Source organism: Haliotis rufescens, unplaced genomic scaffold (genome assembly GCF_023055435.1).
Source record: "Haliotis rufescens isolate VD_foot unplaced genomic scaffold, xgHalRufe1.0.p SCAF_18, whole genome shotgun sequence".
Taxonomy (NCBI): domain Eukaryota; kingdom Metazoa; phylum Mollusca; class Gastropoda; order Lepetellida; family Haliotidae; genus Haliotis; species Haliotis rufescens.
Genome location: NW_025963868.1, coordinates 12,621,330 through 12,634,774, shown reverse-complemented (window position 1 = coordinate 12,634,774; position 13,445 = coordinate 12,621,330). Strand labels below are relative to the sequence as shown.

The 13,445-nt window shown below is 41.0% G+C and overlaps 1 protein-coding gene across 1 annotated transcript in view; it reads right to left on the bottom strand.

The window, feature by feature from the left end:
- LOC124114791 (dynein beta chain, flagellar outer arm-like) overlaps positions 1-13,445 on the bottom strand; it is a 156,711-nt gene that overhangs the window by 115,978 nt on the left and 27,288 nt on the right. The window contains exons 17-26 of the mRNA XM_048398229.1: positions 13,050-13,285; positions 12,171-12,249; positions 9,925-10,068; positions 9,129-9,311; positions 6,866-6,961; positions 5,448-5,620; positions 4,630-4,777; positions 3,577-3,717; positions 1,877-1,999; positions 602-814 (exon numbers count right to left, since the gene is read on the bottom strand). Coding sequence (XP_048254186.1) covers positions 602-814; positions 1,877-1,999; positions 3,577-3,717; positions 4,630-4,777; positions 5,448-5,620; positions 6,866-6,961; positions 9,129-9,311; positions 9,925-10,068; positions 12,171-12,249; positions 13,050-13,285 — 1,536 coding nt within the window. The remainder of the gene's footprint in view (positions 1-601; positions 815-1,876; positions 2,000-3,576; positions 3,718-4,629; positions 4,778-5,447; positions 5,621-6,865; positions 6,962-9,128; positions 9,312-9,924; positions 10,069-12,170; positions 12,250-13,049; positions 13,286-13,445) is intronic.

The window sequence follows — 13,445 nt, the reverse complement described above, 5'->3', positions numbered from 1 at the left end:
AATATTTAAAAAAAAGGAGAAAATTGTGACTGAAGTTAGTGTGAATGATGTATAGATCTAATTAAGTTACTTTAGAGATGACGTCTTTGCACTGAACAGGATGTTGAAAGAATTAAAACCAGGTAATTTTCATACATTTTTTAATTTGTTAAAAATTGGGACTGGCAAAAATTAGGGGGAGACTGGTAATTATTAGAGCTGCCAGTCAACTAGAACTGTCAGTTTCAAAAGCCAGCGGGAACACTGATCAGAAAGTAATGCTAGCCTGCTACCCATGGCAAGTCACTGCTCAAACCTAAATGAGTTTCATCTACTTTCTGAAAATAATATTTTGGTTGATCATTTGCAGTTATTTGTGATTCCCAAACAAGGGAAGAAACTGGACTTTTATAGTCACTTAACTTCCTTGCCTCGGGAAGATGTGCCAAAGACAGAGTGAGTCGTGCGACGACACCTTTGCCACAAAGAGCATTAACCACAATGCTAAGTCAGTGTATAACACCTGGATATATAGTCAACAAAGACAACCACAAGTCTTCTCCAACTGCAAGTGATCCTGCTGCTATGGCCATTACAATGCCTCCAGCAGGTATAAAATTACCTGTGTGATCCTGGCCGACTCCTCCTGGATGCGTGGCCCAAGTCTCTGTTTGGCCAGGGACACTTTAGTCTTGAGGTTGTTCCACCGGCCTGGAGCTGCGGAGAATAGGAACTGGGTCTTCTCCGGCAGCACCTGGCCATACTTCCTCAGCAGCAGGACAGTGCGATGCATCGCCGTGAACTTGCCGTCCATTTCCGACTGCTGGGCTGACACCTGTTAAACATTAAACTCAACCATTACTTGAGAAGGAAAGGGTGCAACAGTTTCACATTGTCTCCATCTGCAAACTCAAATGACTAGATGTGATCAGGATGTGCTAATCAAGCGGGAAATGAAAACGTCTGTATGACAGTACCAGCCTTGTCTGTATGTCAGTAACAGCCTTGTCTGTATGTCAGTAACAGCCTTGTCTGTATGTCAGTAACAGCCTTGTCTGTATGTCAGTAACAGCCTTGTCTGTATGTTAGTAACAGCCTTGTCTGTATGTCAGTAACAGCCTTGTCTGTATGTCAACAGCCTTGTATGTCAGTAACAGCCTTGTCTGTATGTTAGTAACAGCCTTGTCTGTATGTCAGTAACAGCCTTGTCTGTATGTCAGTAACAGCCTTGTCTGTATGTCAGTAACAGCCTTGTCTGTATGTCAATAACAACCTTGTCTGTATAGCAATAACAGTCTTGTCTGTATATCAGTAACAGCCTTGTCTGTATGTCAGTAACAGCCTTGTCTGTATGTCAGTAACAGCCTTGTCTGTATGTCAATAACAACCTTGTCTGTATAGCAATAACAGTCTTGTCTGTATATCAGTAACAACCTTGTCTGTATGTCAGTAACAACCTGGTCTGAAAGTCAGTAACAACCTTTCTGTATGTCAATAACAACCTTGTCTGTATAGCAATAACAGTCTTGTCTGTATATCAGTAACAACCTTGTCTGTATGTCAGTAACAACCTGGTCTGAAAGTCAGTAACAACCTTTCTGTATGTCAGTAACAACCTGGTCTGAAAGTCAGTAACAACCTTTTTGTATGTCAGTAACAGCCTTGTCTGTATGTCAACAACAACCTTGTCTGTACATCAGTAACCTTGTTTGTATAGCAAAAACAGCCTTTTCTGTATGTCAGTAACAGCCTTGTCTGTATTTTAGTAAATCTTGTCTGTATGTAAGTAACAACCTGGTCTGTATGTCAGTAGCAAAATTATCTATGTCAGTAACAGCATTGTCGGCAACTTCTCTGTATGTGTGTAAAATCACTATGAGTATCAATGACATCCTACCTCATTAAAGAGTCTCATCATCTTCATGAAGCTTGCCGTGTCTCTCTCCTCTCCAGTGATACTCTCGATCTCTGGCTCAATCCTCTTCAGGAACACGTCCAACTTCTCCAGCATCTGAGTCACCTGTAACACACTCCAGACTATCAACCATACAGCCTTCTGCAGAGGTCAGTATCCTGCTATAGTGGTCATGGATTTGTTTCACTGTTCTAAAGACGAGCAACGGAACAATGTCCCATTAAATTTGATCACTCAATCACTTCTGTAAAATCAGGCCACACGTTTTAAGTATTATGTTTCACAGACGTATTCCAGCTTTTCCAAACCAGGAGGGTCGAAATATAAATAAATGTAATTGTTTGGTTATGAAAGTCATTCAGCGGAGGAGTTAAAACTCTTGATTCACCGATAGTAATTTAGACATGGAATTAATAAATAACATTATATAAATGTATAAGAGGGTCTATATTACCAGAGGGAGACATAGTAAATAAAAAAAATATATATTTAATTTAATTCTAAGATCTGCTGCTTTCCAGTAGGGGTGGCTAGCCAGTGAAACGAAAACTACAAAATTTGTGGATTTGTTATCACAGCGTTACACAGAAGATATACAACACCAACTCCTTATCCCATACCTTCAGCCCCTGAATGAGTCAATATCTGATTACACTTGTGTTTTGTCCTGAACAGTTATAGATACAGTCATGTCTCGTTAATCCGACACTCGGCTTTATCCGACACAAATGATGGGGACCGATTGAATCAGTGCTATTTAGTCCCGTTAATCCGACATTCTCGCACTCCGACTCCGACACACCTAATTAGCAACGAATTACCGAAATCACTCATTAATCAGTCTCGTTAATCCGACACAGTGATCAGCGTACTCCGTGGTCATCTGCCCGCGAGTACACAGCCAGTGTTTTGACACGCACTGGCTGCAGTGATTAACTTAACAATTAACAGGAAAAGCTATTCAAACCTGTATGTACAAAGCTATACAAATGTAGTTTACAAATTGAAGCCAGATTAATGTGCATGAAGCCAGTTTTAAATACGACTCACCATGGTTAGAAACAGAAAACACTGACAGACTATTTTAAGTAGATGAAGCAAGTTGTTAAGACAGTAGCACTTGCATTTACACGAGGAAACGTGTGTCGTTGATGTGATAAATTCAGTGAGTAATGTCTCTATTGTTATGTATAAATGGGAAAATTATTATTATTTTTGCACTGTCATTAATTATAAATTAAGGAATGAATGAATAAACAACTTAACAATATTAATATTTCGTTTTTAATGATTTTATTACAAGGTACACACGGTTATTATCTATCGTGAAGACGTCCGATTTTCGATCACAAATCAATTAATTTCGTTAATCCGACATACTCGTTAATCCGACACAATCATGTGCAACCAACGATGTCAGATTAACGAGACTTGACTGTAATATGATACTAATTACCAGCTGAATGTTACTTGTCTTAGAAGCTACATGAAATTAATGTTAAACAGGGGGCTCTATTGCAGAATTTGTGCCCAGTCCTTGACACCTTGATGCAACCCCTAAAAACAAAAGCCATTCGCTTGCAGAATTTCAGCAAAAGAGATTATTTTAATTTTGCTTATCCTTAGCAGTAATTCTGGCATGGAAACTTTCAGTGAGGGAATGTCTGGCATGTTGTTTGTACCTGGTCTGAGAGGTACTTGGTGAACGTCCACATCCACTTGCTGGCATAGGTAGTGAGCACCTGCTTGATAGGCTGCAGGTCCACTCTCAGCCAACCTACATTGTGGTAGTTCTGCAGTGATTGCACCTCGTCACGCGCACTCTGGAAGTAATAATGATGACGATGACCATGATGAAGAAGAGTGAGTGAGTGAGTGAGTGAGTGAGTGAGTGAGTGAGTGAGTGAGTTGGGTTTAACGCCGCTTTTAACAGTATTCCAGTTATATCAAGGCGTGTCAGCTTAATGTGGGAGGAAAGCCCGAAGTGATGCAGGTCTCAGATGTTTACCACTTCGGTGAAGCCCACGTGCACGGGTATGGTGCTGACAAACCTAGAAACACAATCGGGGAGAACCGGATTCAACCCACAATCATAGGTTAATAGTGCCCAAGGGACACAACTCTGCACAGCGAATCGCAGCGCCTTAGACGACTGCGCCACCTGTGCCCCCAGAAGAAATAGAAGAGCGCCAGACAGGGTAACAACAAGTACCATCTTTTAACATCTGTTGGTATGACGCGGCCGGGGATCAAAACCTCAACCTTCCGCTCTCCCTGGGAGAACGCTCTACCACTAGACCATACAGGCGGTCTGGTGAACTGTGAGTGAGTTAGTATGGTTTAAAACCCCTTTTAGCAATATTCCAGCAATATCATGGCATCTACCCCTTTTAGCAATATTCCAGCAATATCATGGCAGGGGACACCAAAAATGTGCTTCACACGTTGTACCCACGTCGGGAATCAAACCCAAGTCTTCGGCGTGACAAGCAAAGGCTTTAACCACTAGGCTACCGGACCGTCCCTGGTGAACTGTGACATCCCCACCATTCATTATGATAATATGTCTATTCACACTCATCTGCCACTATAATCAAAGATATGTCTGAAATATGAACTTGTGCTGAGGCCTAATGCGACATTCTACCAAATTCTTAATCATTTCTATGAATCAATTTGACATTAACAAACACTGATTTGAGTTACCATGATCGATATTAAACTCCTTCACTTACCTTGTAGATGTCTATCTCATTGTCAAACTCATCCAGGGATGGGATGTTGTGACTATCCCCCTCCTTGTTGCCCTTGGGGGTGAGAAATGTCCTCTCAGCTGTACCCATCAGGCCAGCAGAGTCAATGCTGCTCTTGGCTGAAGAGGCTCTGAAGTAGGCCAGTGTCACATGAGTAAGATGTTTTGTTTGGTACTTAGTAACTTACCTCCACACAAACCAATATTCAAGCTATAATGCAGCAGACTGTAAAGAACTGAGTCTCGACCAGACAAACTAGTGATTGATATTATGAGCAGCAACATGCCACCAGGGTATGATGACACACAAACGACCAAGTCAACAACATCCATAGTGACTGATGGGATGAATATGATTTTGGCAGTATTTAGCAATAACATATGAATCATGATAAAAACTGCATTCATAATGTATATCAAAGGGAAATAACTCTAGAAGTGAATCGTGGTGCCTTTGACAACTGGACTGGCTGTCCATGCTCCAAATGCGAGTGAGTGAGTATTGTTTAACGCCGCTTTTAGCAATATTCCAGCAATATCACGGCGGGGGACACCAGAAATGGGCTTCACACATTGTACCGATGTCGGGAATTGAACCCGGGTCTTCGGCATGACGAGCGAACGCTTTAACCACTGGGCTACCCGACCGCCCTCCAAATGCGAACAGTATGATGTTCTAAATGTTTTACAAACACAAGCAGCGAAGAAACTGATAATAACTATTGAAAAGGTTCTAAATGTGTAAAATTCAGGGATGTCCAGCAACATGGATGTCTAGTTAGTGACTTTACTGTGATATACCTAGAATGAAGTGACGTCCGCTCCACAGCCTGCTGTCTGATCTCGGTTGTCATGGGCCTGTTAGCACTTCTCAGTGGGTTCGGTGACAGGTTCCCTCGAAGGAAATCTTCAAACGTCTGGTTGACATCTTGCAGCCACAAGAACGCATAGTCTCGGAAAACCTCTAGGAGCTTCTGTAACAGATGTAAATCCCACAATACAAAATGTTTCTGTGATTTTTTTCTTCCAATTTCAAGCTGAACTGAAGAAGGAACTTATCCTGTTTTGAATCTCCTTTAAGGCTACACTCAACAGATCTGTCATTTAGCAGAAATGGGGGCGGCAGGGATGAAACAAAAGACACATTTCAATTGTTCCAATTTTGTTGTAAATTTGAACATACATTAATAGGGACTGGTCACTTATTATAGGAAGAAGGGTCATAAAAAAATGTATCTTGTTTTTTGGTGGCCATGAAAAAAGTTGTTCAATATCAATGAAGGACTGTTTCGTTTTATGGAATCAGCTTACCAAACCGCTAAAATGCACACTATATCAGAAAGTTATTACACACAATCATTCTATCCTTATGAGTTACCGTATTTGACGTAATAAGCACCCAGGGCGCTCTCAAAACTAGAAATAGGGGTCTCTTATTAGAATATTATTTTGGTAAAAAAAACAGAGTTGAAAGATAAATATCATGAGTTATGCTGACAGCCTGAAATGTTTATATACTAGAGATATATATTTCCCAAATTTAATTGCCAATAATTAAGGGCATATAACCCACGACTGCATATTATACGCGAATAAATAAGTCTTGTGTACATTGATCAATTGGAAGGGCTGCTAATTGGGATTGTTCACAAGCCAATATATTAGCAAATATCGCCATGGGCGCTTACTAGAGCGGGGCGCTTATTACATCGAATACGGTATACTGTTGGCTAACAAGCAGCAACATAAAGTTTGCAGGAAACAAGGTTTTGACAGCTAGAGCCCTATCCACACTGTCACAAACACACAATCATTCAGGTCATGCACTGCGGCCACTTCACAATCAGAAAAACATACCACTTCATCAAAATATCTTCCTTCACACATATAATCTTTGACAGGCATGAAGAAGTAGTAAGTCCATAATGACATGAAACAACTATGTGGACAGATTAAAGAAGTTGTTCTCCAGAAAAGATTCATGTTTTCAAAGACACAAACACTTAATAAACAACCATGACATGAAATGAAATGTCAAACACAAATGAGAGACATAGCCTCAATGAAATACAGGTACACCAGTGTTGTGTTGTTTGACTGCTCTCCAACCATCATCAATACTTCACAGGTTCTATACACTACAAAATGTATGTACACTACATAATGAATGTACACTACAAAATGTACACTACATAATGCTGGTGACCTGGCATTCTCACCTTGCACTCCTCGCTGTTCTCCTCCACCATCTGGTTGATGTTCATCAGCAGCTGCTTCACCTCATCATCCGCAGTGATGTAGTCCTCGTAGCTGCCCTGGAGGTGCAACAGACAGTACATGATGTACTCCACAGCCCGGGGTAAGCTGCCAAAATCTACCCCCCTTCAGAGTCTACCCGGGTAGATTCTGGGAGCTCTACGATTCCAAACTAACTGGGAAATATTGTTATTTTGTTTTTTCCTAAACTCAGATTTTAACATTGAATTTTCCAATGCAACAATTAAACTATCTCAGCATTAAAACCTCTTCCTCTATATTGGTGCTGTTATGAGTGAAATACAAGCCATCTCATAGAGCCAGAACATTAGTATCCAGGGGTAGAAACTACCAGTCTAGTCCTCTAGCAAAACCCTTTAAAATGGCAAATTTCTGCTAGTCCATATGATACCCCTTAACTTTCGCTCAGTTTGATAAGGACTAATGCTGTTAGTGTTATAAATGTAACAGTTTGAATTGGGAAATGTTTGATAATAATTGGGGATTTTCACTGACATTTGCTGAAGACTTGTAACTGAATATTGGCCTCTAGTCAGGTTTAAATAAATCCATGACAATATCTCATCACTGTCAGCTTGTTCCACACAATCAATTATTGATCATAGCCATATTTCTGAATTTTTCAGATATTAAATCTCAAAGATTCTTCTTCATAAATCATGATTTTACCATGAATTTGGAAAAAACTCTATTTTGATTGGTCAATCCGAGGCATCAAATTACAATACACCCCCTCTGATTGAAACAGCTGAATTGACAGCCGCATCAGCGCGGAAGCTTATATTTTTAGAATAGTACGTGTGATCATAATAGTGACGTGAGGTGCAGAACAAAACCTTTGCAAGGCTTGCTAAAGTTTTCTTTAGGGGTGCCCACCTCATGTTAGCTTCAGAAGTTGCAGTGCTACATGCTTTCATTGCCTGTCATAGGTTCGAGTGAAGTATTACAGGTCAAACAAACTGCTTGAGCATATTGAGCGCCACATTTTGTTTTAAGGCTGTTGTCCATGACTTCAAAAACTGTCATTGACAACCCACGCAAAACACTGGACTCAACCCATGCCACTTCACTCAATGTATTTGCCAACACCGAAGGGTTCGCGTTTTATTTAATCATGGCAGAACTGAGATAAATATACTGTTTTCAATGCAGAGGAATGTTACCTGTAAATTTAACTGTGCTAAATTTAACATTTGAAACCTCATGCTACGCGTTCGGTTCCAAATTCTTTTTAGCACTGTTAACCTTGCCCTACACTGAAACACAGTTTATCTCCTAATTAATCATTTTGAAATTCCTTGCATGTGAAGATCCGGGGTAGAATAGGTCTTCAGCAACCAATGTTTGCGGTAAAAGGCGACTGTGCTTGTCGTAGAAGGGGGCTAACGGGATCAGGTGGCCAGGCTCGCTGACTTGGTTAATGCATGTCATCGATCCCAATAGCGTGGATCGATGCTCATGATATCAGACTCGATTATTTACAGACAGCCTTCATATAGCTGGAATATTGCTGAGTGCGGCGTAATACAACAAACAAACCAACCAACCTTACATGACTTGTCATGACTCTCCAGTCTTGCTTGGTTTACTGTTTTACGACAATCAGCAATATTCAGCTAAAAGACGACTGCATGAAAATAATGAAATCTGGACACACAAACCAGTTGTTGTTCATATGAGCAATGTACCATGCCGTACAATGACACACAATGACACACAATCCAACACGTCACCAAGCCTGACCACCTGCTCATTGCCTCTCACAACAAGCATAGTGGGGACCAACTCTAATCTTCAATCCCATCAGGGTGAGTAGTTACAATTTGAAGGAAACAAAGAAACAAACATTTGGGCAGCATGTTGCTGAGAACTAAGGGACTGGTCATTTGTTATAGGGGTGGTTGTCTGGTGGGGAACATGAATAAATGACCTAGAGAAAGGGGGGGTTGGCAAAATTTATCACAACTATATATTTTCAAAATATGTTTATTTTCATAAATTTGAATTAATGGGGAGGGGATGAAAAAATGTTACATAAATTAGGGGTGTGGGGGGTGCGGGTCATAAGAAAAATATGACAGATTCCTAAGAACAATCTCACTGGCCCAACCTCCTCTATAATATATGGCCAGTCCCTAATGTAAAAAACTAGATCTGTGAAGTATGTGGGATTCAACAGAGCATGAACTACGTGGTTCTACCCACCTTGGGCCCCAACATGCTGACAAGTTTCCCCCGAGACAGGAAACCTTCCAGCCAGCGCTGAACCAGTTCCTGGACACTGATAACTGATGTGTTCTGGTCAAGAGGTGGCCGGAATGCCACACCGTTCTCTATCAACTCCAAGCGGATGGTCAGCACAGGGATGATACTCATGTCTTCATTGTCCTGAGAAAACAAATAGCATAGGTGATTCCATTACATCTGTGGTTAGGGAGAAGGTGAGGTGAGATGGGATTTAAAATCGCGTCCAAGATTATTGCACTTATATAGCGATGTGAAATGTGTGTGTGTGGCTGCTTGTACTAGTCTCGACTGATGCCGATTTATAGTGCTAGCTCACTGAGATACCATGCCACAGTTTAACATGAATACCCCACTCAGACACAGTATACTGACTCCAAGCCGACCAGTCCTTGTTTTATCCACTTAATGCCGAGTGCCAGACAGGGTAACAACAAGTACCATCTTTTAACGTCTTTTGGTATGACACAGCCGGACCTTCCGCTCTCCAGGCGGACGCTCTACCACTAGACCACAGAGGCGGTCGGTTAGGGAGAAATTGTCAAGTGAGATGAGTGAGTGAGTTGGGTTTCACACATTGTACCCATGTGGAGAATCAAACCCGGGCCTTCGCCATGATGCATGAACGCTTTAATCACTAGGCTACCCTATCCCCGCATATGTATTAAAGGGTGATGCACAAACCCACTAAAAATTGTCAATGTTGAAATATGTTTAAGGATATCCTACACATTGGCATGACTTCATCAACACTTACCTCAGCGATGTTGGCTTGCACCAGTGTGTTGAGCATGGAGCGGAGGCTGCTGAGCGTGGCCTGCTTCAGCCCATCCAGGATGATGGCATCGATGTAGTCAATGTAGTCCTGCCATGCCGGGGAAGCCTGACTGATCTGTACTGCCTACACAACACATGCACCAAGGTTAACACTATTAGATGGGTATCATAGCACATGACTCCACATTGACCTACACAACTGGGAACCATAAAAACCCAATAATAAATTTCTAGTCTACTTACAGGAAATATGAGCGTCCTATTAAGTAATGAAATGGTGTAATGTACGGTAAGGGTTGATAATTATAATAATTATAGAAACCTTAATATTTTTTGTCAAGAATATGGACAATGAATATTATTGCGCATCCCTTTGGAAGCAGCATTTAATAATCTTTCAGAGGCGAGAGAGTTAACTGACTTTAAAAGTTCAGTTTCCAACCCTTGCCGAACTAGGCTGGACTCGATCGTAGCGCCACCAGCGTCTGTTACGAGTTAAGTCCCTTCTAAGCCTCTCCTATGGACCAATCAGATTTCACCTCTCGTATCATTTGCATTTGCTTCAAACAAAATGGTGGCGCCCAGTCAAGGCGATCTGATTGATAATCAAGATCTATATTGTGATAAAACGGATCTTACATTGCGAAGTGGATCAAATCAAGTGAGCACCTTGATTGAAAACATGAAAAGATTTTAAAATTACGTGTTGACAACGAGTTGGCGGTGCACATACTTTGCAAATCCTGCAATCAACCAAAATCTGCATCACAGTTTACGAACAGGTTTTTGATTTTGTTGCGTGATTTTGATTGGACTATGAATAGGCTCATTAGTCCAGCCAAAATGTAACTCCATTATACCAACCTAGTTCGGCAAGGGTGGAAACTGGACTTTTATAGTCAGTTAACTCACTTGCCCCTGGAAGATTTGGTCTGTGTCCATTCTATACATTTGTGCATCCTGGAGACCCTGCTAACACTAGGTGTTTCTAGTGTAACAGTTCATATCAGGACAAATAAGTCTTGCGTACATTGATCAATCAAAAGGGGTTAATTGGGATTGTTCACTAGCGTTTATTAGAGCTGGGCGCTTATTACGTATAATGCGGTAGCCTTTTTTCCTTATTTAAGGCTGGTGTGTTGGTTTAGATCATGTACAAATCAGATCCATTACAGATCAACACTTTCTAAAATGTCCTGATTCTTGTCCTTATTTATTGACAAACAATTACTCTTTCAGGATAAGGCACATGTCCTGATTTCTGTGCTTAGATCTTATTACTGCTATTTTCAGGACCAACCTGTTGGGCAATGTCTGTGTACAGGTGAGATGAAATGGGGTTTAACGATGCGTCCAAGATTATTGCACTTATATATTGACGTGCATGTACGTGTATGTGTGTGTGACTGATTGTACAAGTCCAGACTAATGCCGAGTTTATTGTGCTAGCCCTGAGATACGATGCCGCAGTTTAACATGAAGACCCCACTCAGACACGGTATACTAGCTCCAAGCCGACCAGTCTTGCTTTAGCCCTATAACAACAAGTGTCATCTTTTGAAGTCTTTTGGTATGATACAGTGGGAAATTGAACCCACTCTCCAGGAAACATTCTATCCACTTGCGGTGTCTGTGTACACATTTATAAACCTCCGGTGACGTCATCCTATTGTTCTCCAGTCGGGTTAAATCTCATAAACAGGGACGTTGTAATGTCCCTGGGATTTTATATAATATCCCCAGGATTTTATGGGATATTCAAGTCATATTTGCTATACAATGTGTTGTAATATCCCAGGGATTTTATATAATGTCCTGGGTTTTTTATTAATATAACTTCCGTTCAGATTGTAACATGTAATGAAATGTAAAATCAAATGACAAATGTTTTCTTAATATTCCCGAGGATCGAACTCGCAACCTTCATATCTGTAGCCCAGTGAGTGTACCACGAGGCTACAGAGGTGTTGAAAAGCTGCACTGCTTTTTAGAATGTCCTTTTCAAGATCCGTATGCCAGCAACAGATATTTTACGCCCGTTTCCTAAGGTTCGTGGAAAGTATGTTCAAAACATAAAATGTTGATAAATGTTGTTTAAGGTTCAAAATCGGTGTATAGGTAAGATGAAACACTGGGGGTTTTAAATATCATAACAACCCTTGGACGTGTTTACGTATACATAATGAGTTGATGAGGACATAAATCGGACATGTACGTCCATCTCACCTGGAAGGAGACCTGTACCAGCTGGTGTATCTTGTTACCAGAAGGAACCACCAGGCTCTCGTGGTCGTCAGTCAGATGTCTGCAAGTACAGTCACAGGTATGCGTTCACTAGATTTGGGTTTCGAGCTTGTGGCAAAAGTTGCCAGGTTTTTTTTAAATATTTGCAGAATAAACAAAAATTATCAACATGCAGTCATATTACAACAGCAAACAAAGGCCAATTTTGAATACATAAATGGCAAGTGATTGTGTGGCATTTGATTGGCTCACCAGGCACTTGTTTCTGTGTTAAGGTTTCCACAAACCAAACTAGAATTAGGCCACACCCACTAGCAAACTACTGTTTCCTGATTGACAATAGAAAGGGCGGGGCTTGTGTTGCATTATTGTACTGAACGATGCCACTAATTTCACAGTGACATGCACAGTTGAGTACGGTATGTGTGAATTAACAGGAAGACCTTCAACAAATTTACTCGTCAGAGTGTCTTGTTTTACTGATGATATTGAAACCATGACATTTATAAACTTGGGTTGTGACAAGAAGACTAGTTTCTGTAGCGGCAATCATAATCACGAAATATGATCTCTCACATCTACACTGTACAGTCACTTTTCGCTGCAATCATCATCATCATCATCATCATCATCATCATCAGAATTAGAAATTGGCACAAGTCCAGTAGTCCTTGTCAAACTGCCCAATGGTTAAGGTATCATAAGGACTAGTGGAAATTTGCCATTTTTAAGAGTTTTGCTATATGTTATCATTATAAGGACTAGTGGACGAAAAGTGTTTGCTTCTACCGCTGATTATCATCATCAACAATTATTTTTGATAGATCCTATAGTATAAGAAAAACCAGAATATTATCTTACCTCTGCATGTCCAAGAGGTCCTCCATGGAATAAGACAGACGGGCTTCCCGTGCCTTGAACACGTCCAGCGTGCTCGTCGACCAGGAGATGGTGATCTCAGCAATCTCGTGGCAGTTGGTCTGGACGACGTCCAGGTTCTGATGGACATCCATGCAGACAAGTGCCATGGCCGTCTCAATGAAGTCTGCCGACTCCTTCATCTTCCACGTGTACTGCTGCAACCCTTGCTCGAACAGCTGATACAACATGTCACAATGTAGTTGTGTACTGAGTGTTTGACTAGAGATCTCAGACCTGTGCATTTATTGATGGGACCAAGCAATTTATTCATACAATCTGTCTAATGGACCATTCACTTGTGTTACCAACAAAGTCTGGATTCTGTCTAACCATAGA